Genomic DNA, 22,852 nt, shown 5'->3' on the forward strand with positions numbered 1-22,852 from the left:
CTGACTAATTCAAGACCAGGGAGGAGATAATCAGACTAGCTATGACATCATGTTGTCCAGATAGTGATGGGAGGAACAGTGGAATCTGGTTTCTTCTGTAAACCTAACTGATCCCCATCCTTGGACAGAGGTGCAGATTGGAACACAATTCACTGGGGGGAGGATATGGCAAGGGGAGCCTTTAATCTAAGGTTACCAGATTATTTTTTTCAAAGAACCTGGGGACACTTTTTTTTTTCCAAAAGAGGAAGAAAAAGTTATTTTTTTAAAATAACAACAACAATAATAATAATTTATTATTTATACCCCGCCCATCTTGCTGGGTTTCCCCAGCCACTCTGGGCGGCTTCCAACAAAACACTAAAATACAATAACCTATTAAACATTAAAAGCTTCCCTAAACAGGGCTGCCTTCAGATGCCTTCTAAAAGTCTGGTACTTGTTGTTCTCTTTGACATCTGCTGGGAGGGCGTTCCACAGGGTGGGTACCACTACCGATAAGGCCCTCTGCCTGGTTCCCTGTAACTTGGCTTCTCACAGCGAGGGAACCACCAGAAGACCCTTGGAGCTGGACCTCAGTGTACGGGCAGAACGATCTTCACTTCTGCGGTCTCCTCTGTCGTGTGGCCTTCTTCTGGGTCCTGGCCTGCTCTCTAGGAGCGCTAGCCACCATGGAGTAGGCTCAGGTCAGGCCTGGGCTTGGCCATGTGTCTTTGCCCTCCCAGTGCTCTCCTACCTCTCCTCAGCAGCGGCAACAAGGCAAGGTCGGGGCTCCCTCTTTTTTCTCCTTCCTCTTTCTCTTTTTTCTTCTCCTCTCCTCCTTCTCCCTGTGTCGACTCTGGGGTTTTCCTGGCCCTGGAGCGCCACTGGGCAGTCAGCCAATTGGCCGGACACTCTTGCTCCTGTCTCAATTTGGGTCATAGGGGGGTGAGCGGTTCCCCCCGTTTACGCACCGGGCGTCCCCGGTTCCCCCTAGGCAGTGGCGGTGGCAGCGGCAGTCTCAGCAGCCCGGAGTCAGCCTGGTAGAGCAATTGGCTCTGGCTGGCTTCAGGAGCTGCTCTCTGCCGTGGCGCCTGCCATTTTGGCTTGTCGGAAGTCCCCATATGATGTGTCTTGTGCTGTTGAACCAATCACGCAACATTCATTCCCTACTAATAAATCTACAACACTTCAAATATAAATCTGGGGACATTAAATGAAATCCGGGGACATTCCGGGGACGGATTTTGTCCGGGGACAGATTTGTAAATTCGGGGACTGTCCCCGGGAAATGGGGATATCTGGTAACCATACTTTAATCTCCCCTTTTGAACAATGCACAGCTGCTTAATACAACTAGCCTGGTGCTCCTCCTGTCGTGATTCAAACAGTTTCGCCATATTGGTTGAAAAGAGTTAATAGCTGCCTACCCAAAATTAAAACGCAGAACCAGAACAAAATGGAACTCATCAGAGCTGTCCCTCTCTGGGTCAGGAATTTAGAAGAAGCAGACATGTTAGAAAACCCAGAAATCTGAATGTTGGATGTTGGATGTAAACTCAGGATTGGGGATCTTGGGTTCTCTGCCAAACATATTGTTTTGGTCTTTAAAGGACCAAACACAGCTCAGTATGGTGTAACAGAGACCCAACAATTAAATTTGCAACCCATGGTGGGAAATAAAGTGAAGTTAGGGCTCATCCAGACTTCCCTTTGTGCCATGTTTCTCAGCACAGGGCTGTGCTTTCATAGAAATGTAGAGTTGGAAGGGGCTATGAGAATCTGGGACGCGGGTGACGCTGTGGGTTAAACCACAGAGCCTAGGACTTGCCAATCAGAAGGTTGGGGGTTTGAATCCCCGCGTCGGGGTGAGCTCCCGTTGCTCGGTCCCTGCTCCTGCCAACCTAGCAGTTCAAAAGCACGTCAAAGTGCAAGTAGATAAATAGGTACCGCTCCAGTGGGAAGGTAAACGGCGTTTCCATGCACTGCTCTGGTTCGCCAGAAGCGGCTTAGTCATGCTGGCCACATGATCCGGAAGCTGTACGCCGGCTCCTTCGGCCAATAAAGCGAGATGAGCGCCTCAACCCCAGAGTCGGTCACGACTGGGCCTAATGGTCAGGGGTCCCTTTACCTTTTATGAGAGTCATCTAGTCCAACTTCATGCAAATGCAGAACTCTTTCAACCAACGTGGGGCCCCAACCCACAACCTTGAGATTAAGAGTCTCATGCTCTACTGAGTTTTTTGTCAAATGGAACTCTAAAGCTCCACTTCCAGGCTCTTTGGGTTTTTTGCCCCGGCCCTTTCCCTGAAAAAACAACAGCAGCTATTTACCACTGAATTGGAGCAAAACCCAGTTCTGCAGAAAACCCAAATTGCCATTAGTTTCTGCTCAGCATTAAAGAGGTGGCTTTCCTAACGAAAGAGGCAGGGCAAAATTAAAAGCAGAGTTTGGACACGGACCAAGAAAGCATGGACTTGTGGCTAGAAAGCTTGAGTCCTAAGAAGCATGCATTAATGAAATCAAGAGTCTCGCGACAAAATACAATAGAATTACTCAACGAAAAAACACACAGTCATCACTCTGTGACAACCAACAGGCTGTATCAACAGACTTGCCTGAGAAACACTTTCAGCAGGAGCTGATAGCCCCCGTTGTTCTCAAACTCCAAAAGCAAGGCAGGAGAGATCAGGTACGAATCCCTCACAAAGCACAGGATGATGTTGACTGCTTCGCATACATCACGAGGAGACAGGGAGTCAGCAAGCCTGGACAAACTCTGAACGGAAATTTTGATGCAATCCATAGCTAGAAAGAATAATTAAAAAAGCAAAACGGGTAAATATTAACTACGGAAGCTCAACACTTCCACTTTCAGTACCCAAGGGTATGTCCAAGACTGGGTAAATCAGACCACTACTTCTTGGCCAGCGCTACAATACATCTTGTGGATCAAATGCCATAAATTAATTCCCTGCTATCGCATCGCTTATTTTGTCTGTCCTGAATCGCCTGCCAATTGATTTCATTTTTTCTTTGGATGACTCATATATGACAAAGCCTTTCTCTCCACTTTCTTAATAATAATAATAATAATAATAATAATAATAATAATAATAATAATAATTTATTTATACCCCGCCCATCTGGCTGGGCCTCCCCAGCCACTCTGGGCGGCTTCCATAGAAACCAAAAATACACTAAAATATCACACGTTAAAAACTTCCCTGAACAGGGCTGCCTTAAGATGTCTTCTGAATGTCAGGTAGTTGTTTATCGCTTTGACATCTCATGGGAGGGCGTTCCACAGGGCGGGCGCCACTACCGAGAAGGCCCTCTGCCTGGTTCCCTGTAACCTTACTTCTCGCAATGAGGGAACCACCAGAAGGCCCTCGGATCTGGACCTCAGCGTCTGGGCAGAATGATGGGGGTGGAGACGCTCCTTCAGGTCTACTGGGCCGAGGCCGTTTAGGGCTTTAAAGGTCAGCACCAACACTTTGAATTGTGCTCGGAAACGTACTGGGAGCCAATGTAGGTATTTCTGGACCGGTGTTATATGGTCTTGGCTCCCAGTCACCAGTCTAGCTGCCGCATTCTGGATTAGTTGTAGTTTCCGAGTCACCTTCAAAGTGACTATGCATCATTTTATAAACCTCTTTCATGTCCGCCTTCCTTTACTCATCTTCTCCCCGCCCCCATAACAATGTCCAAATATATCCCTTCCTCATAGCAGAGTTGTTCCAGCCCCCTGATCATTTGAGTTGCCTTTTCCTGTGCTTTGCAAGCTGTACAACATCCTTTTTGAGATACAGTGACCAAAACAATATGCCTTTTTCCTTACGTAATGATGTTACAATGGTGGCAGTTTTATTTTCAGTCCTTTTGCTAATAATCCCTATCATATACTTAGGGCTGGGCAAGACATCAATAGATCATCCAAAATTGGTTTGAAGTCCATATTGTGATATCGGTTTCATACTTTTTGACCTGGCAATGTATCACCATTCATGATGTGTGTTAGGGCTGATTTTGGATGATATATTGATGTATGAAGGTAAGGGTAAAGGGACCCCTGACCATTAGGTTCAGTCGTGACCGACTCTGGGGTTGTGGCGCTCATCTCGCTTTACTGGCCAAGGGAGCTGGCGTACAGCTTCCGGGTCATGCGGCCAGCATGACTAAGCCGCTTCTGGTGAACCAGAGCAGCGCATGGAAACGGTGTTTACCTTCCCGCCAGAGTGGTACCTATTTATCTACTTGCACTTCAACGTGCTTTCGAACTGCTAGGTTGGCAGGAGCAGGGACCGAGCAACGGGAGCTCAGCCCATCACGGGGATTTGAACCACCGACCTTCTGATCGGCAAGTCCTAGGATCTATGGTTTAACCCACAGCACCACCCGCGTCCCTATTGATGTATACATAAAAATATATATATTGATGTATTGCCCAGCCCTAATATATCAATATATTGTTCAAAACCAGCTTCAAGTCCATACCATGATAATTGGTTTCATAATTTTTGATATCACAATATATTGTGAATCATGAGATGTGTTGCTATGCAATCATCACAATGTGATGAAAACAGTGAAGCCAGCCAATGTCTCTACATAGCTCCATCCTTATTGCAAACATTGTGATATATCGATATATTGTGATGTTTAGCTGCTGATATATCGCAAAGCTGAAAACCAGACATCACCTAGCCCTACATATAATCTGCTTTCTTCACAGCTGCTGCACTCTTCAATGAAGTCTATGTGGGAAGCACCTTATGGCAGGCATAGGCAAACTCTGGCCCTCCAGATGTTTAGGACTACAACTCCCATCATACCTAGCTAACAGGACCAATGGTCAGGGATGGTGGGAATTGTAGTCCCAAACATCTGGAGGGTTGGAGTTTGCCTATGCCTGCCTTATGGGATATCATTCACTTCTTAGCCCTGGGAAATAATCTTTGAACCCAAACAACACCAATACAGATCCATGATATCTATGATGATCGCAGGTCATCTCCATCTCATAAGTACAGAAGAACATGGTTCTTTTTACCTTGCAAGTATGAAATCGTGTTTCTGGACTGGGCCTTTGAAATTGTTCGGAGAACGCGGCTTGTGGGTCCTTTCCAGGAAGGGCTACCTCGGTCCCAAAATGAGGCTGCTGCTATGATTAGAGACTGAAGGTCAGTAGCCATGAGAAGCTCCTCCACCCCTTGGTCTTCTGCATAAATGTTGAGCATTGTCTGGAAGCAAAGAACAACTGGAAGAATCAGATGCTATTAGCCAAGCAGACCCTTCCCTGGGCTTAAACACAATAACACCACCTCCTGCTTTGAGATATTTTCCCCATCCTGAGATGCTCAGATGCTCCATTTGCCTGAGGTAGCACTGCAAATGGTGACAGCAGTCACGTAATTAAAAGATGCCTGCTTCTTGGGAGAAAAGCAATGACCAACCTAGACAGCATCTTAAAAAGCAGAGACATCACCTTGCCGACAAAGGTCCGTATAGTAAAAGCTATGGTTTTCCCAGTAGTGATGTATGGAAGTGAGAGCTGGACCATAAAGAAGGCTGATTGCCAAAGAACTGATGCTTTTGAATTATGGTGTTGGAGGAGAGAGTCCCATGGACTACAAGAAGATCAAACCTATCCATTCTGAAGGAAATCAGCCCTGAGTGCTCACTGGAAGGACAGATCGTGAAGCTGAGGCTCCAATACTTTGGCCACCTCATGAAAAGAGAAGACTCCCTGGAAAAGACCCTGATGGAGGGCACAAGGAGAAGGGGACGACAGAGGACGAGATGGTTGGATAGTGTTCTCGAAGCTACCAGCATGAGTTTGACCAAACTGCGGGAGGCAGTGGAAGACAGAAGTGCCTGGCGCGCTCTGGTCCATGGGATCACGAAGAGTTGGACATGACTAAACAACAACATCAAGCCCTACCTGCACAAACATTTCCTGTGCCTGATGTTCGGAGTGACTCATCCCAGTGTTTCCACCAGCTTCCTCCAGGGGAAAGGCAAAGAAGAAATATAGACACTGGAACAGGGCGACTGGGAGCCCAGATTTGATTATATTCCACCGGGTTCCTCGTTCCTGGATATGGGAAAGCAAAGCTGATTGCATTAACCCTCATTTCAGGGCTTCTATCCTACCAGCCTCTTTCAGGTGTAGAAAACAGTCCTGTGAGAAAAGCTGGAAAGAGAGTTATGTTCGCCTGGAGAAGAGAAGGCTGAAAGCGACGAGTTGTTAGGCTGAGGCAACAGATCAGCTGGTACGTAAACTAGAATATGACGAATGCCAGGGGTGGCCCAAGATGTTTTGGCATCTGAGGAGACCCCAAAAAACAGTGCCCCCTCCCCACCAGAAAAGAAGGGGCGAGGAATCAACATCAGGAACAATAGGGGAATAAAGATATACATCAGGATCTGCTGCCCCTGCCGCCTGAGTTCGGTTGCCTCACCTTGCCCCATGTATGAGCCGGCCCTGGCAAGTTCATACACTGCCACCGTATAACTAATTATAGGGTGTCGTGAGGCAGAGGTCTTAATTCAAACCACAAACAGGGCTTGTCAGAGCCTAGGATAGCAGACACCCACAGCTCAAGGAGCTAGCAGTGACCCTAGTGGAGTATGGGGGGCACAGCTATCTTCATATTGGAGGTACTGGCCTAAATAAACATTGAAGGTCACCCTCTCACTCTTCTTACCATCCTGCACTCTCTCCATGGCTGCTGCCCAATCTGTAAAAGCATTCTGGTATGGACAGCACTAGCCTGTGGGGTGGGGAGCAGCCATGGAGCCACCTTCCTGGCCCTGGTGATGCAGTTTATTTAAATGGGGCTGGCATGGGGCAGGGCAGCAGCAGGGTCATTGCAGTATAGGGCAGACTAGATAAGCTCTGCTGGTGTGCCCACACAGCCTCACGGCTCATCCACACTCATCGTGCTGTTTTGCCCTGGGGGAAACCAGAGCAAACAGCAATTTGGGTTTCCCCGTATTGCCATTTGCAATTGAGCACGAAGGAGTGGGTTTTCCCTGAGTAAGGAGCAAGGCAAGGGGAAAACCACTTGCACCCATGCCTAGAAAATGCAGGTCATGAAGAAAACCACTTGGACCTATACTTTCAAGCCATGGGGCAAGCAGCTGGGTGGACGAGCCCTCAGTCTCACCACTGCCCTAAATAAGCAGCGATCAATTGGGTATGCAGAGACCTACCTTCTTCAGCTAGAAGTTTTCAAACTTCGTAACAATAGGACCTTAAGAAACCAAACTTTCTTAAACTAAAGCCACTTCCAACCTGCAGAGGAGGTGGGATTGCGGGCGTCCCAGCCCCCACGCGATTGGGGGAATCCCCAGCCGTGTCACCCCCTGGCCAGCCAATCGGCTGGCTTTGGAGGTGTGGCCCGCCAGATTTAAACGCAGGCGCGGCTGGGGATCTCCCTCTTTTCCCGCATACCAGCTGTTCCTGTTTCCCACCCTCCCGCCCTTTAAGCTTTTCGTTCCTTGACCTTGCTATGGACCTTGGTTGGTCGCCGTTGAGGGGCCTGGTAGGGATTTTTCCACTTGCCAAATTGGCACCAGCCCCTTGGTTTTCACCTACCTCGTAGCAAATCGTCACAACTTTCTTGGTAATGGCGGTTAGGCATTGGTATTGTTTTGTAGATGGAAGAGGGGAGGAAGCGCCATCACCTGCCCCGCATAGTGAAGGGTAGTCCGATAAAGGATTCCGGGGGGTGTGGCCCCGTCCGAAGCCTATTGAGGTGAGGGCCTAAGGCACGCCCCTGAGCGGTGACCCCGGGGGAGTTCCTAGTTGATGTGCATCAGCAGGGCTCCCCCTACTGGTGGTTAACCCTTCCCAGTCTTCAAGCAGACAGGCTGAAGCCGGATAGTCTGTTAGGACCAATGCCTGAGCCAATACCGCTCATCACCTGTAACCAATAAAGTTGCGGCCATATTTAGCCCATTAACCTTAAATAAATTTTGTCATGTGTCTTTATTTCCACTGGGGGGGGGGTGGGAACTCGCCACGCAATAGGTTTTGTGTAACAGCTGAATTCAATATCATTGAAGTGGAAACGGCTTCACTTAGAACTGACTCAGGTAAGTGAATGGCGCTCACAGGGGAATTCATACCAGCTCCTTCGAGTGGCAAGTCAGGGGCAGAGGAGGACAATGTTTTATCTCACCATGTGATCAAGGGAAAGTAAGTAGACAGATCTCAGGAGCACATAACCATCATCCGGCTCTTCTTCGTCCTTCCGTTGCAGAAATTGCCACACAGCCAGTTGGGCTTCTTCTGCCATTGAAGAGTAAAGGGGGAAGAAACACATTGGGGGAAAAACAGCAGAATGCTTAGGTTATTGAACAGATGCCTGCAATACAGTGGTACCTCGGGTTACAGACCCTTCAGGTTACATATGCTTCAGGTTACAGACTCCGCTAACCCAGAAATAGTACCTCGGGTTAAGAACTTTGCTTCAGGATGAGAACAGAAATCGCACGGCGGCGGCGTGGCGGCAGCAAGAGGCCCCATTAGCTAAAGTGGTGCTTCAGGTTAGGAACAGTTTCAGGTTAAGAACGGACCTCCGGAACGAATTAAGTACTTAACTCGAGGTACCACTGTACTCTATTCTGCTCAAGGCCCAAGAGTAGGGCTGTTACAGAACATACTCTTCTCATCCCACTGTTTGTGTCTCTGTTACTTCGATTTCTGCCCCATCCCTCAAGTACATAATCAGGGTGGCTTCACAATAAAGCACCATAAAATATCTAATACCTAAAACAGCCTAAAAGCAGCAGCTCTTTACCAGTAGGTCTATAAAATCTAGGAGTCTTGGTTGACCACAAACTTGACATGAGCCAACAGTGTGACGCGGCAGCTAAAAAAGCCAATGCAATTCTGGGCTGCATCAATAGGAGTATAGCATCTAGATCAAGGGAAGTAATAGTGCCACTGTATTCTGCTCTGGTCAGACCTCACCTGGAGTACTGTGTCCAGTTCTGGGCACCACAGTTCAAGAAGGACACTGACAAACTGGAACGTGTCCAGAGGAGGGCAACCAAAATGGTCAAAGGCCTGGAAACGATGCCTTATGAGGAACGGCTAAGGGAGCTGGGCATGTTTAGCCTGGAGAAGAGGAGGTTAAGCGGTGATATGATAGCCATGTTCAAATATATAAAAGGATGTCATATAGAGGAGGGAGAAAGGTTGTTTTCTGCTGCTCCAGAGAAGCGGACACAGAGCAATGGATCCAAACTACAAGAAAGAAGATTCCACCTAAACATTAGGAAGAACTTCCTGACAGTAAGAGCTGTTCGACAGTGGAATTTGCTGCCAAGCAGTGTGGTGGAGTCTCCTTCTTTGGAGGTCTTTAAGCAGAGGCTTGACAACCATATGTCAGGAGTGCTCTGATGGTGTTTCCTGCTTGGCAGGGGGTTGGACTCGATGGCCCTTGTGGTTTATTCCAACTCTATGATTCTATGATTCTATGAAAAGCCTTTGGTCATGGTTGGCACAGTCCTTTCTCTATGAGAATCTCCTTTCTCCTTTGGCATGGCGAGTCTCAATCGTCCAAGGAAAAGGCACCGCCCTCTTCCAGCTGTCACCCACAGTGGTCTGCTCTGTGTATTCTCCCTCGGAGCTTACGTTCCTCCATCTTTATCCCTGCTGCTGTCAGTCACCTTCCTCTGGAAGGGCCTCCCCTCCAAATTTCATTATGAACCAACACTCTGACATGGGGATAAACAAGTCTCTGGGACGGGAGCCGAGTTTGGGATAAATGCGGTCCCAATTTCTGCGGGGTCAAACCAACATGGACCCATTTCACCCAGGGAATATTAACTGGGCATTAGCGTAGCATGGGTTGCTAGCAGGGCCACAGTGCCAAACAGGCAGTGTAGGCACCAGAGTATGGGTCCCACGCCTTTTAGGGGCCCCGTGACAACGGATCAAAATAATATTGATTTGATCTTGAAATAAAATTGCATTCAAGCTTTCTTAAAGGTAAAGGGACCCCTGACCATTAGGTCCAGTCATGACCAACTCTGGGGTTGCGGCGCTCATCTTGCTTTATGGGCCGAGGAAGCCGGCGTACAGCTTTCGGGTCATGTGGCCAGCATGACTAAGCCGCTTCTGGCAAACCAGAGCAGCGCACGGAAACTCCGTTTATCTTCCCGCCAGAGCGGTACCTATTTATCTACTTGCACTTTACGTGCTTTCGAACTGCTAGGTTGGCAGGAGCAGGGACCGAGCAACGGGAGCTCACCCCGTCATGGGGATTCGAACAGCCGACCTTCTGATCGGCAAGTCCTAGGCTCTGTGGTTTAACCCACAGCGCCACCCGCGTCTCAAGCTTTCTTAGTTGAATATTATCCCACTAGATAATAGTAGGGCTCCCTGAGGTTTTGACTGCCTACCTAGGGGCCTCCACAGGGTTGCCAGAACCCGGGGCCACATGGAGCAGGGGGTGGGAGGGAGGGGAATGGATGGAGTACACATGCGCATTCAACCGCATCACCCAGGAGATCACAACCGCGGAGATAAGAAACGCAGAGTCGGTCCATTGTCTGGTCACTTCCTGGCCCGCATGGAGAAGCCGTTTTCAACAGAGCCCAGTGACAGAAGCACACAGCTGTATTGAGGCAGCTCTGGGTGTTGCCATTGTGTACTCCTAACAATTTTGTGCCCCGGACAACTGCCCCTGCGGTTGTGATGGCCTGGGATTCGGACTCGGAGGCTGAACCTGAGGAATCCCAGCCTGCACGGGAGTCCTCGCCTCCAGAACCAGCTGAGCTGGGCCTGGGGCTTGAGCCTGAAGGGTCCTCACCTGTGCTGGATCCTCAGGTGCAGGCACCAGCTGAGTCTGCTCTGGCTCCTGAGAGGACCCATTGCCTGCAGGTGCTCCACTCTCAGCCCTGTCAGGGGAAGCTGAGGTTGCCTCTGGGTCCGGTAACCCTCCAGCTTCTCCTGAGCTGCAGAGGCTCAGGGCAGAGAGGCGGAGGGAACGAAGTTCTCTCAGGAGGAGTCCTCACCTCCAGGCCAGGAGAGGCGAGTCACCTGTGGACCGGGACCGCCCTATGTCTCAGGGCAGATAAAAGCCAGCCAGCCCCAGTCCCAGGTTGTTGGTAGCCTGTTCCTGCCTGCACCCTGTCCTGCTCTTCTGCCAGAGTTCCTGACCTCACCCCACTCCCTGCCTTGGACTCCGCTTCAGCTTTGATGGACGGCATCCATACCGCACCCTCGACCTCGGACTGGACTCGGACCTCGCTGCACGGTTAACCCTCGGGACCAGCACAGTGGTCCTCCCCATGCTACACCACTGTAACTGGGTCTGCAACTCAGGTAACATGAAGAAGCAACATTCTGAAGACAGAGTTGTTCCGCCTGGCCTTTGGCTTGGAGTCAATTTGATTCCCTCCCCCTCTTTCTTTTTCCTTTCTCCTCCTGTGATGAGGCTGCATTTTAATTTTAATTGTTTTAATGCTTTAATGTTGTATTTTAATCTTGTTTTTAAGTTGTATTCATTCAACTCGTTTTTATTATTGGTTGTTAGCCGCCCTGAGCCCGGCCTTGGCTGGAGCGGGGTATAAATAAAATTTATTAGTATTATTATTATGGTTCACCTGCAGGCTTCCCATTCAGCTTCTTCTTGATTTCTTTCGCCAGAAGCTTCGACGTCTCGCTTGCTAAAAGGTGGGTGTTTGGGATGCAGATGTTGCCAGCTGACTGATCCCAGGCCTAAAACATATTTCAAAAATAGTAAGAATGGTGTGTGTGTCCGTTTGGTATTAAATACACTGATTTTGCTTCCCGGACATTAATTTCCATTCCTGCTATCCTAGCAGTAACATGTAACATAACGTTTATCACCAGCCTCCCAAATCTGCTAGCAGATAATCTTGTGTGCCCTGTTCTGGCAGGTGCTGTCATACTAAGCGCTCTATATTTTTTTGAATTATGGTGCTGGAGGAGACTCTTGAGAGTCCCATGGACTGCAAGAAGATCAAACCTATCCATTCTGAAGGAAACCAGCCCTGAGTGCTCACTGGAAGGACAAATTGTGAAGCTGAGGCTCCAATACTTTGGCCACCTCAGGAGAAGAGAAGACTCCCTGGAAAAGACCCTGATGTTGGGAAAGATGGAGGGCACAAGGAGAAGGGGACAACAGAGGATGAGATGGTTGGACAGTGTTCTTGAAGCTACCAGCATGAGTTTGACCAAACTGCGGTAGGCAGTGGAAGACAGGAGTGCCTGGCATGCTCTGGTCCATGGGGTCACGAAGAGTCGGACACAACTAAACGATTAAACAACAACAATTGTTTAGTTTTGCCTAGTAGAAAAAAGGGGTTAGGAAACCAGAGGTGCGGGGTGAGCGGGGGTGTGTGTCCATTTTTGCTTTGTAAGCAGAGAAGAAGAGAGCTGAGGAGGAGGACTTAGAGCAGAGGAAAATGGCAAGGGAATAAACCAGTAGTGGCCCTTCTGGAGGGACAGACTTGGCAGGATTTAAAGGATGACACATAACAGAGACTGCAAAATAAAATAAAAACAAAAATGTACTTGTATTTGCATCGTACCTTTATGGACATTCAGTACAAGATACAACACAATTTATTTTGTACGGTGAACTTAGGTTCCCCTGGCCGTGCAATTGTAATGAATAAATCGCATTTCCCCTCTGAATCATGTGGCTGTGAGTCAGAATGACTAAGGAGGCCCTGAAAATTCTATTACTTTCCTTTGGTGGGGAACTGATGGACAGGGGAAGAAGAGAAATGTTATGACGCCTGGGTATATTTTGAAAGAGTCACCCGCCTTCATTAGAATCACATTGCAGGGGAACTTTTTGTTGTATTGGCTAAAATTCCCATGTTGCATGAAAACGAGGGCGTAAGTTAATTTCCGAAATGGAGGCCATTGCGGGGTTTAAAGGGCAGAGCTGGAGCCCACTCAAGAAAAGTCCTGTGACTATGCTTAGAAATCTATCTATATATATGTTGAAAAATAATGCTGCATTTTAATCATGTGAAGCCAGTTGAAAGACTCATGAGACTTGAGAAAATGAGGAGGTTAGAAATCAAATGTAACATGACATAGGGTAGGGATTACTGTGGGCACATGTGAAACTAGAGAACCTGTGTTGGGCAGGGTTGTCGTATCTTCAGGACCCACTTGGAGTGTCCAGGTTTGCTGCCCCCACCCAAGAGGCAGGTGGAAGCTTGCAAGCTTCTGTCTAGCAGGATACAGCTGCATATTCCTTTGCGTGGACAGGCGGAGTCCCCCAAACCCTGGGTGGCCCCCCCTCATGTGGAATAACGACTCAAGACAACATGCTATGGGATTAAATTGGCCACAACTTTATTATGTTTCAGATGTGGGTAGACCTTGGCTCAGGCATTGGGTGTTTATCCCTCCCCAGTCCCCAGCCAGGGATCTGGGGAACATCAGGGTTATCCAGTGGGGGGGGGGGATGGGCCAGCTCTGGAGAACATATGTTCAAGCAGAGATAGCCGCCCCCGTTACGCCGCTGCCGCAGGGGAGAGCAATGATGACCTCTCGGTGTGCGGTCAAAGCCTCCCCTCAAAACCCCTTTAACGGGGAACCCTGGTATCGCCGCTGCAAAGAGGAAGATAGACTAAAGGATTCTGCCCAAGGCCTGATACCGCCAAAGTTGTGACGTTTTGCTACAGGAAAGGCAAAAACCTGCCAATGCAGGGGAATTCCTTTCCGGCCCTTCAACAGCGACCTTGACGTAGCAGCGCCCGCATACCTGTGAAGAAAAGGTTAACCTGCAAGATAAGACTTAACTGAGGGTGGGTATGATGGGAGAAGCTCTGGAGCCAACTGAGGATTCCCAGGTAAGATCCTCCCTCTATTGTGTGGGCAGGTAGTCCCTCCCCTACCTGGCCTGGTCTCCTTGGCAACGCTTCCCCCAGGCGGCATTGGACAACTGACTGAGGTAGGCGGAGACCTCCAGGTATCCCACCTGGGGGAAGGCAAAGCCAAGCCTATGCTGATGGAGCCGCACAGGGTCCAGGGGCTGTGTGCGTCCATGCAAAGGGTGCCCCCATTTAATGTGGGGAGCGGTCATTCTGGTAGGGTCTGCCTTCCTCCTCCACCGCTTCCCTCTCCCAATTAACCTCCTTCTCTGCAAGCTATTGCACAGACTTTGGAGAGGAAGTCTGTCCTCATCTCTTCTCCCAATTAACCTCCGTCTCCAAACTCCTGCTTGCCCTGCCACCTTGCTATTTACCACTGAATCAGAGCAAATGTCAGTCGGGTTCCCTCCAGATTAATGTTTGCTCCAGTTCAGCAGTGAGGAGCGGGTTTTCCTGGAGAAACCAGTGGGGGCAAATGGAAAAGCACTTGGACCTGTGCCTGGAGAGCTGAGACGAGTGAAAAACCACTCAGACCCAGGCTTTATAGGTGTGGGGCAAGCAATATGTGGACAAGCACTCAGTGCTGGGAGGAAGCACAGAGAAAGGAAAATAACTGGTCTGGGCTCAAGAAGAGGGAGGGGACAGTGAGGTGGCCTTTGGTTCTTCTCTTTTTTTTTTAATAATATTTATTGCTTTTAAAGATTACAGAAAAAGAAGAAAAGAGAAAATTTAAAGACAAACGAAGAAAGAAAGAAAAAAACAAAAAAAGTCACAATACAATACAGTATACAAATAATATAAACCCCAACCCAATCCCATTAAGCTAAACACATAAATAAGTCTAAACAAAACAGTTTAAAATACATCTCTCCTTTTCCATATTCTATCCTTCATTTCCTTGTTTCCTCGACTTCCTCACATCTCCCTTTTTGTATTCCCATTCTTCTAATTATTTCAGCAAATCCTTTCCATCTTTCTCTGTTTTTTATTGTCTTGTAAATAACATATTTTTTTAACCTTATTTCCCTTTATAACTAAATTACTTATCTATTCTTAACTTCTTCTAACATTTCTACTAAATCCATATAATAACATTCCACGATTTTTCTAACAATCATTAATTTTGCAAAATTTCTAAATATAAGCTTTAGTTTCCCAATCTTCCTCCACCCTCTCCTCTCCCTGGTTTCGGATTCTGCCAGTCCTTTCCGTCAAATCCATATATTCCATCAACCTGGAGATCTTATGTCCGAGGCTCTTAATTCTTTTCAAGTCCCTTCTGTGGATCTTCTTCATATTCTTTGATACTCAGCAGCAAATCTCGGGAAAACTCCAACCTAACAGAACTTTTGTTCCTTCTGAACAGCTCAGCCAAATTTCCATACTTGAAACTAAGGTCCATAGGATATTTCAGAACGTATTTCAGGATTCCTCCAAGTCCATAGGCCCCCACAGCTTCAAGCTCCTCCAGGCCCCAACCCATGTCCCAGATGTCACTTAATCCCTGGGTCCCATCCTTAAGCCAGGGTCCCATCCTCAAGCTCTGGTTTTTGCTAAAATCAATCATGCAGGGCCTCCATTTGTAATCCTCGATTTGCCTCTGTAGAACTGAGGATCCTTCTTGAGTTACTTTATGTTTCACAACGGCATCTTTCTCCTTTTCCTCCACCATTTGTCTTGCCAAGATATTTTCCTGTACCAAGTCCATGTTGTTGCTTGCTTTTTGATTCAAGTTAGTCACTTTCTGTTCCCGGCTGTCAAGTTTGAAGATCATGTCATCTACATTTTTGTGCAGCTATTCAAGTGAATGATTTATTTTGAGTAATGCAGTCACAATACCTTCTATCAGCATTTTGAATAGTCCAAGGTCAATCTCAGAGACTTTATCTTGCAGCTGGAGTTTACCCTGTTACACTCCTGTAACAGTTTCACATGCTCCCTCTAGAGGGTAGCAGTTTCAAAATGTATCAATTCTTTCAGTCACAGAAACAGTTTCGATTTTCAGTTATTTTTCACCCTTTAATAAACTCAGAAGAGATCAATGGAAACAGTATCTTTCTAATTTTAAGTATCTGTCAAATCCGTTCTGTCAGTGAACCTTCCCCAAACGTCATCAGGCAGACGGTCCCCAGGTTCAGAGCAGTGGTAGTTTACTTTTCCCTCTCTCCTGCAGGTTCTCCCTGGGTCCACAGCTTCCCCCCTCTTCTCCTGCTTCCAAGGGGGGTTTGATATTTTTAACCAGTGGAATTTTAATCCTTTATCCAAAAACTTTCAGAGACTTTAGTTTGTAGCGCCTTTGCTTCAATCTATTTACAAAAACGGGAGGCGGACTTCCTGTTTAGAGCCTTCCCGCTACTTTGCCAAATTAGAATATTTGAAGATCCAAATTTTCCAGTCTACTCACGGGTAATTGTTTCAAGTCCAATTGTCCACAGGAAAAAGTCAGCGCTCTCCGGCAACAGCAATGCGGCTTCACTCCGTGAAAGAAGCGGTTGATTCAAAGCACCGCGCCACTCACCCCACGTCACTCCGGATCCCTAAAACAGGGTTTCCCCGTGAGTAGGGGAGGCACAAGAGGTGCCAGCCGAATCCCAAGTTCACAGGCTTCTCCCGCCTGTGATTGGCCTTTGGTTCTTCTCAAGTGAGTCCAAAGAGGCAAGGGCAAGGACTGACTGAAGGAGACTGACGTGAGGAGAAACGAGAGGGGAGGGGAGAGTTCTGACTGGAGGATATATTTATTGTTATTTGAAGTGGAGTGGAGAGGTGGATAATTTCAGGGGGAAGCAAGTGTAGTGGGGTCTGCCTCAGAGGCTGAAGAAAATAAAATGTTTGACTGGGAAGTTCCCAATCCCATTTGAAGGTGGAGGGTTCTAATCAGAAGCCCCAGTAATGGGCATAACGAAATCACTGGATATGTCAGTTTGCATTTATTAGTGCAGAAAGTATTGAGGTGATGTGTAGAGATCTTTCCTATTCTAATTAACTCTAGAGGGTACTGGAAGCTTCTCTGTGTGAAAGACGCAAGCAGAAGGTTCATGATGTTTGGGTTATTCCTTCAGAGAAGCCGAGTAGAGCTGGCTTAAACAGGTTCTGTTATCTCTTCTGTCAAGATCATGCTTACTATAACGTCCTCCCATCAGATGTCAAGGAAATAAACAACTATCTGACTTTTAGAAGACATCTAAAGGCAACCCTGTTTGGATAAGTTTTGAATGACTGATGTTTTGATGTATTTTTAATATTTTGTTGGAAGCCACCCAGAGTGGCTGGGGAAACCCAGCCAGATGGGCAGGGGTATAAATTTATATACCTCTCCCTCCCTCCTCTCTCTCCCCCCCTTCCTTTTCTTTCTCTATCTCTCTCTTCCTTATCGCCCTCTCTCCAATCCTTCCTTCCTTCCTTCTCTCACTCTCTGTCTCTCTGTCCCTTCATTCTCTCTCTCTTTCTCTCTCTCTCGCCCTTCCTTCTCTCTCTCCTTTTCTCCTTTCCTTCTCTCTCTCTTTCTCTCCTTCGGTCTCTCTCTCTCTCTCTCTTCCTTCTCTCTCCCCCTCTCTTCCTTCCTTAATTATATTATTATTATTATTATTATTATTATTATTATTATTAGGCCAGAAGGAGCCTGGGTTTCACTTTCTCTTTCTATCTCTTTTCCTTGTGTGTATGCTTAGTGTTAATGTTTAGACTTATTATAAATTATTGTAAGTTTAAGTCTGCTGCAACTGGATTTCTTATGGACTGTGCCAATCCTGAATATACTGGATTTGTGACCATGATGCTCATTTGCCTTCAGTAGCAGTAAAGCTCTGCTGAATGAAATACAATTGCCTCTGGTCTATTTTTGGGGAATCCTGCGAAGTGTTTAAGTTTTTACTCTGCTAACTATACGTCAGAGTTCTACTCTGGGTCATATTGAGTAGGATTCTATGACAGGACACAGGGGGAAAATGATGGTGGGGTGGACAGCGTGTTTAGGAAAAATGAAAGACTTTTCCGAACTAAAATCTGGACTGAAGACTGAGCTATACTGATTCACAAAAGGGACTTCTGCTAGCCCCATAGTATTTCTGGCTCCCAGAACACAGAGCTTGGGGAAATAAATTGTGTCCATGTTTCAATCAGAATCATCGATTCAGAGTTGGTAGGGACTCTGAAGACAGTCTTATCCAACCCCCTGCAATGAAGGAATATGCAACAGACTCTTATGGGAATCGAACCTGCAACCTCAGCATTCTCAAAACCACTCCAATGGAGCCATCTAGCTGAACAAGTTTGGAAGATTCTGTTCCTGGTGTGAAAAAAGAGGATCCTTGCAATTTGTCCTCCAGTGGCCAACAACTCCCATCTTAAACACAAAGCTTGGGGAATAAATTTTGCATCTCTGCTTCTGTTTCAAGCAAAGCTTTGTAAGGTTGAGCTGCCTTGTGCTGCTGTCCCCACGCCCTGCTAATATTCCAGACAGGTAGACCTGCACAGGTGATCTCAGATGTGGATGTTCATGCTAGATATTCCTGTGAACTCTTAAAATGACTCGTCCTTGTTTGTTTGTTTTCCCTAAACACCTTAAAGAGTAGCTAATAATATAGTACAGTGGTACCTCGGGTTAAGTACTTAATTGGTTCTGGAGGTCCGTTCTTAACCTGAAACTGTTCTTAACCTGAAGCACCACTTTAGCTAATGGGGCCTCCTGCTGCCGCCGCACCACCGGAGCACAATTTCTGTTCTTATCCTGAAGCAAAGTACTTAACCTGAAGCACTATTTCTGGGTTAGCGGAGTCTGTAACCTGAAGCGTCTGTAACCTGAAGCGCGTGTAACCTGAAGCGTATGTAACCCGAGGTACCACTGTAGTAGTATAAGCATTGGTGGGAGAGGTTAGATATTGAGATCAGAAGGAAATTAAAAGCCTACATACAGTACAGGGTTGGCCATTGCGTCATTAAAACTGGCTGGTCACAAGAATAGTTCACATGCGTGTACAATTTTGCAACAGCAATACACACACACACACACACACACACAGTGGTACCTTGGGTTACAGGTGCTTCAGGTTACAGACGCTTCAGGTTACAGACTCCGCTAACCCAGAAATAGTACCTCAGGTTAAGAACTTTACCACAGGATGAGAACAGAAATCGTGCAGCGGCGGCAGCGGGAGGACCCATTAGCTAAAGTGGTGCCTCAGGTTAAGAACAGTTTCAGGTTAAGAACGGACCTCTAGAACGAGTTAAGTTGTTAACCCAAGGTACCACTGTATATATAATAATAATAATTTTTTATTTATACCCCGCCCTCCCCGGCCAAGACGGCTAACACTGAATATAAATACAGTAAAATAATAATAATTTTTTTTAAAAAAACCCAGTTGATTAAAATATAAGTTAGAACACAGCTTAAAATGCAGCTTAAAATGCAAAAAGAAATACCCACAAGAGAAAACCCACAAGAGGAACACTCCACCTTATCAGAGGTTTCTATCTTAATTTCCAACCAGTGACATATTTCCTCATTTGTTAGACTGTTGTTTTTCATTTGAATGACATGCTCTCAGCGGCTGTGGTTAACTTTGTCATGCTTAATTACATCACCAGGGGCCGCTGCTAAGTCGCAGGTTTGGACCCTGAAATCTGGGATTTCCCAACCCTAGTTGTGGGTCTTTCTCTTTCTTTCTCTCTTTCTCACACACACACACACCCACACCCACACACCCAGAGGTGTGGGCTGGATTTCATGTAGAGTGCAACTGGGGTAGCAAGAATTAACTCTCTCTTCCCAACTGCAGCCTTCAAGAAGATCAAATAGGCTTGGAAAAAATTCTTCTCTTGGCTACAAGAAGATTTCTTTCAAACCTAATTTCAGCAGTGGGGGAAGGGAGAACAACAGCAACCTCCAGACACCAGTGTAAGTCATGGTGACCCATGAAGAGGTCATTCTGCAATACCATAGTGTGTGGATGTAAATCTTCTCTCTCCCACTTAAAAAATTCCCAGATATTCTGCAAATTCTACTTTGTGACATACAGTGGTACCTCGGTTTTCGAATGTACGTAATCTGTTCCGGAAGACTGTTCAAGTGCCGAAACATTCAAAAACCGAAAACTCAGTACGGAAACCTCAGTACGGAAAACTCAATGCGGAAGCCGCGTGACATGTTTGACTTCCAAGGCGAGTTTGAAAACTGAAGCATTTACTTCCAGGTTTACAGCATTCGAAAATCAAAATGTTCATCAACAGAGACATTCGAAAACCGAGGTACCCAGCAAAATCATTCCTATTCAGTCAAATTCTGTTTGCGCGCCTCTTGAAACCCATTACTGTTGCTGAGAGGGAGTAAAATGGTGGCTGTTGACATTCCAGTGGTTGCAGTTTTGTGGGGAGGGTTGCCACCTTGTCCCCCACATGCACACACTAGAGAGGTTCTTTTGACCATCCTACCCCGTCCCTCGGTCCGTATAGTTAAAGCTATGGTTTCCCCAGTAGTGATGTATGGAAGTGAGAGCTGGACCATAAAGAAGGCTGGTCGCTGAAGAATTGATGCCTTTGAATTCTGGTGCTGGAGGAGACTCTTGAGAGTCCCATGGACTGCAAGAAGATCAAACCTATCCATTCTTAAGGAAATTAGCCCTGAGTGCTCACTGGAAGGACAGATCGTGAAGCTGAGGCTCCAATACTTTGGCCACCTCATGAGAAGAGAAGACTCCCTGGAAAAGACACTGATGCTGGGAAAGATGGAGGGCACAAGGAGAAGGGGGCGACAGAGGACGAGATGGTTGGACAGTGTTCTCAAAGCTACCAGCATGAGTTTGACCAAACTGCGGGAGGCAGTGGAAGACAGGAGTGCCTGGCGTGCTCTGGTCCATGGGGTCACAAAGAGTCGGACACGACTAAACGACTAAACAACAACAACCCCGTCCCTCAGTATGAGCAAGACCTTGTAACAAAAATACGCAATAGGTAGAGATCCAACCAACCTTCAGAAAGATGGGCAAGAAGGTCAGAAGTTGGCTTTGTAGCTCTGCTGGATTCATCTCCCCATATTCCATGAACTGCTTGCTTAAGGTCTCCCATAGGAAGTAAGGGCATTTGCTCTGATCTTCCTTACTGAGCTCAGCAGGTTCTGCTTTGACTACCATCACATTGCCAGCTTGGGCTTGATCCCGGCCTGCATTCTTGTCAGGTGAATCCGTCTCCTTCTCCAGCTGTTTTGGGAACTCTAGCTCAGCCTCCATGCTTGGGTCAAAGTGATCTGGGAAGAAAGACCAAAATGTCATTTTTTTGCAGGGTGTCTTACACTAACAGATGAGTTGCTGTGCTGAGACAACGGTGGGAAAGGTTTGAGAGCAAGGTCTCCATTTCACTGTACAGAGCAGCCCATCACCCTGTAGTGACAGTTCAGAGGTTACGGCAGTGCCATGGAAGCAGCTGGAGCAAAGCTTCTTCCTACATTTTTGTGGTAACATGCAAAGCTGACATTTATAGTTCACTGACGCGGTTGTGTCACACACTCCGATGGCACTTCCCCTACCCGGGGCCAGAACTGACCTCAGGGTTTCTAAATCCATCCTATCCGAGTTATGAGTTCCTATATTGGCAGAATGGAATGAGAAGAATCACAAGGCTAAGGTAGTGTTGGAACGGGTTCTAAGATTATGTATTAGCAACAGTGCATGGGAGGCAAATCTCCAGGTGAGCAAAGGGTTTGGGACCCCAATTCTGCTGGAAAATGGTGCAAAAAAAATTAGAGCAGCAACATTGTTTTCATTTCACTTCTAATATGGCGCTGTGGGTTAAACCACAGAGCCTAGGACTTGCCGATCAGAAGGTCGGCAGTTCGAATCCCCGCGACGGAGTGAGCTCCCGTTGCTCGGTCCCTGCTCCTGCCAACCTAGCAGTTCGAAAGTACGTCAAAGTGCAAGTAGATAAATAGGTACCACTCCGGCGGGAAGGTAACCGGCGTTTCTGTGTGCTGCTCTGGTCATGCTGGCCACATGACCCGGAAGCTGTACTCCAGCTCCCTCGGCCAATAAAGCGAGATGAGCACCACAACCCCAGAGTCGGTCATGACTGGACCTAATGGTCAGGCGTCCCTTTATGTATACCACCTTTCTATATTGCAATACCCAAGGTCATTTACGAGCTGAAGAAACAACAAAATAGACAGCAAAGGTCACACATGTCATAACAATCTGATCCAATACAAAAAAATCACAAACTTTAAAAAAAAACTTATATTAAATAAAGCATTATTCAACAATCCAATATAATATAATAGCAAATGGTGAAATTAAATACTAGCAAATATTAATCAGTTGACACTTATTACAATGAAGAATTACTAATCTATAATCAATAAAATTAACAGCAAGTCGCAATGCATAAAATACCACAAAACATACAAAACCACGTAAAAGGGTCAAATTGAGAAACAAGGACGCACAACTTATAAAATTATTATTTTCAAATATCCCTGAACACCTCTTTTTTTTCTTCCCAGCTCTGTTCTCAAAGTCCTGGTTTGGAAAAGGCTTCTAGGGTAAGGCAGGTGGAAAAAGCCATTGCCTGATGGACAGCAGAAAGTCTCTCTCTCTCCCCTTACCAGCTGAAAGAAACATCATCTGAAATAAACTCCATGCAGCTGCGGCAAATGAAACCAAATTCCACAATGCTTCCCAACTTGGCCCTGACTTTTTGCCACAAGTAGCACAAGCATCTTAGCATTGCTCTAACTAGAATTAGCAACAGCCCACTATTCCACAAGCCCTACTATTATTTCTTTATCCAGACAGGTAATTTGGAAGATTTGGACCCCCCCCCCTAAACCCTAGAAATTAATAAATGGTAGGATTTTGGTTACTTGGGATGGAAAGGGAGAAATACCAGCTGCAGAGGAACTCCTAGGCCAAGCCAGAGCCATTAAGAGCCATTTACCATATTTTTTGCTCTATAAGACTCACTTTTTCCCTCCTAAAAGGTAAGGGAAAATGTGTGTGCGTCTTATGGA

At 46.8% G+C, this 22,852-nt stretch overlaps 1 protein-coding gene across 1 annotated transcript in view; it reads right to left on the minus strand.

Annotated features, from left to right (window-relative positions):
• WDFY4 (WDFY family member 4) overlaps positions 1 to 21,600 on the minus strand; it is a 191,490-nt gene extending 169,890 nt beyond the window's left edge. Inside the window, exons 1-6 of the mRNA XM_077930700.1 lie at positions 20,823 to 21,600; positions 11,605 to 11,719; positions 8,169 to 8,278; positions 5,924 to 6,076; positions 5,033 to 5,222; positions 2,598 to 2,787 (exon numbers count right to left, since the gene is read on the minus strand). Of these exons, the coding sequence (XP_077786826.1) occupies positions 2,598 to 2,787; positions 5,033 to 5,222; positions 5,924 to 6,076; positions 8,169 to 8,278; positions 11,605 to 11,719; positions 20,823 to 21,122 (1,058 nt within the window). The 5' untranslated portion in view covers positions 21,123 to 21,600. The remainder of the gene's footprint in view (positions 1 to 2,597; positions 2,788 to 5,032; positions 5,223 to 5,923; positions 6,077 to 8,168; positions 8,279 to 11,604; positions 11,720 to 20,822) is intronic.
• Between the last annotated feature and the right edge of the window lie 1,252 nt (positions 21,601 to 22,852).

Source organism: Podarcis muralis, chromosome 6, assembly GCF_964188315.1.
Source record: "Podarcis muralis chromosome 6, rPodMur119.hap1.1, whole genome shotgun sequence".
Classification (NCBI taxonomy): domain Eukaryota; kingdom Metazoa; phylum Chordata; class Lepidosauria; order Squamata; family Lacertidae; genus Podarcis; species Podarcis muralis.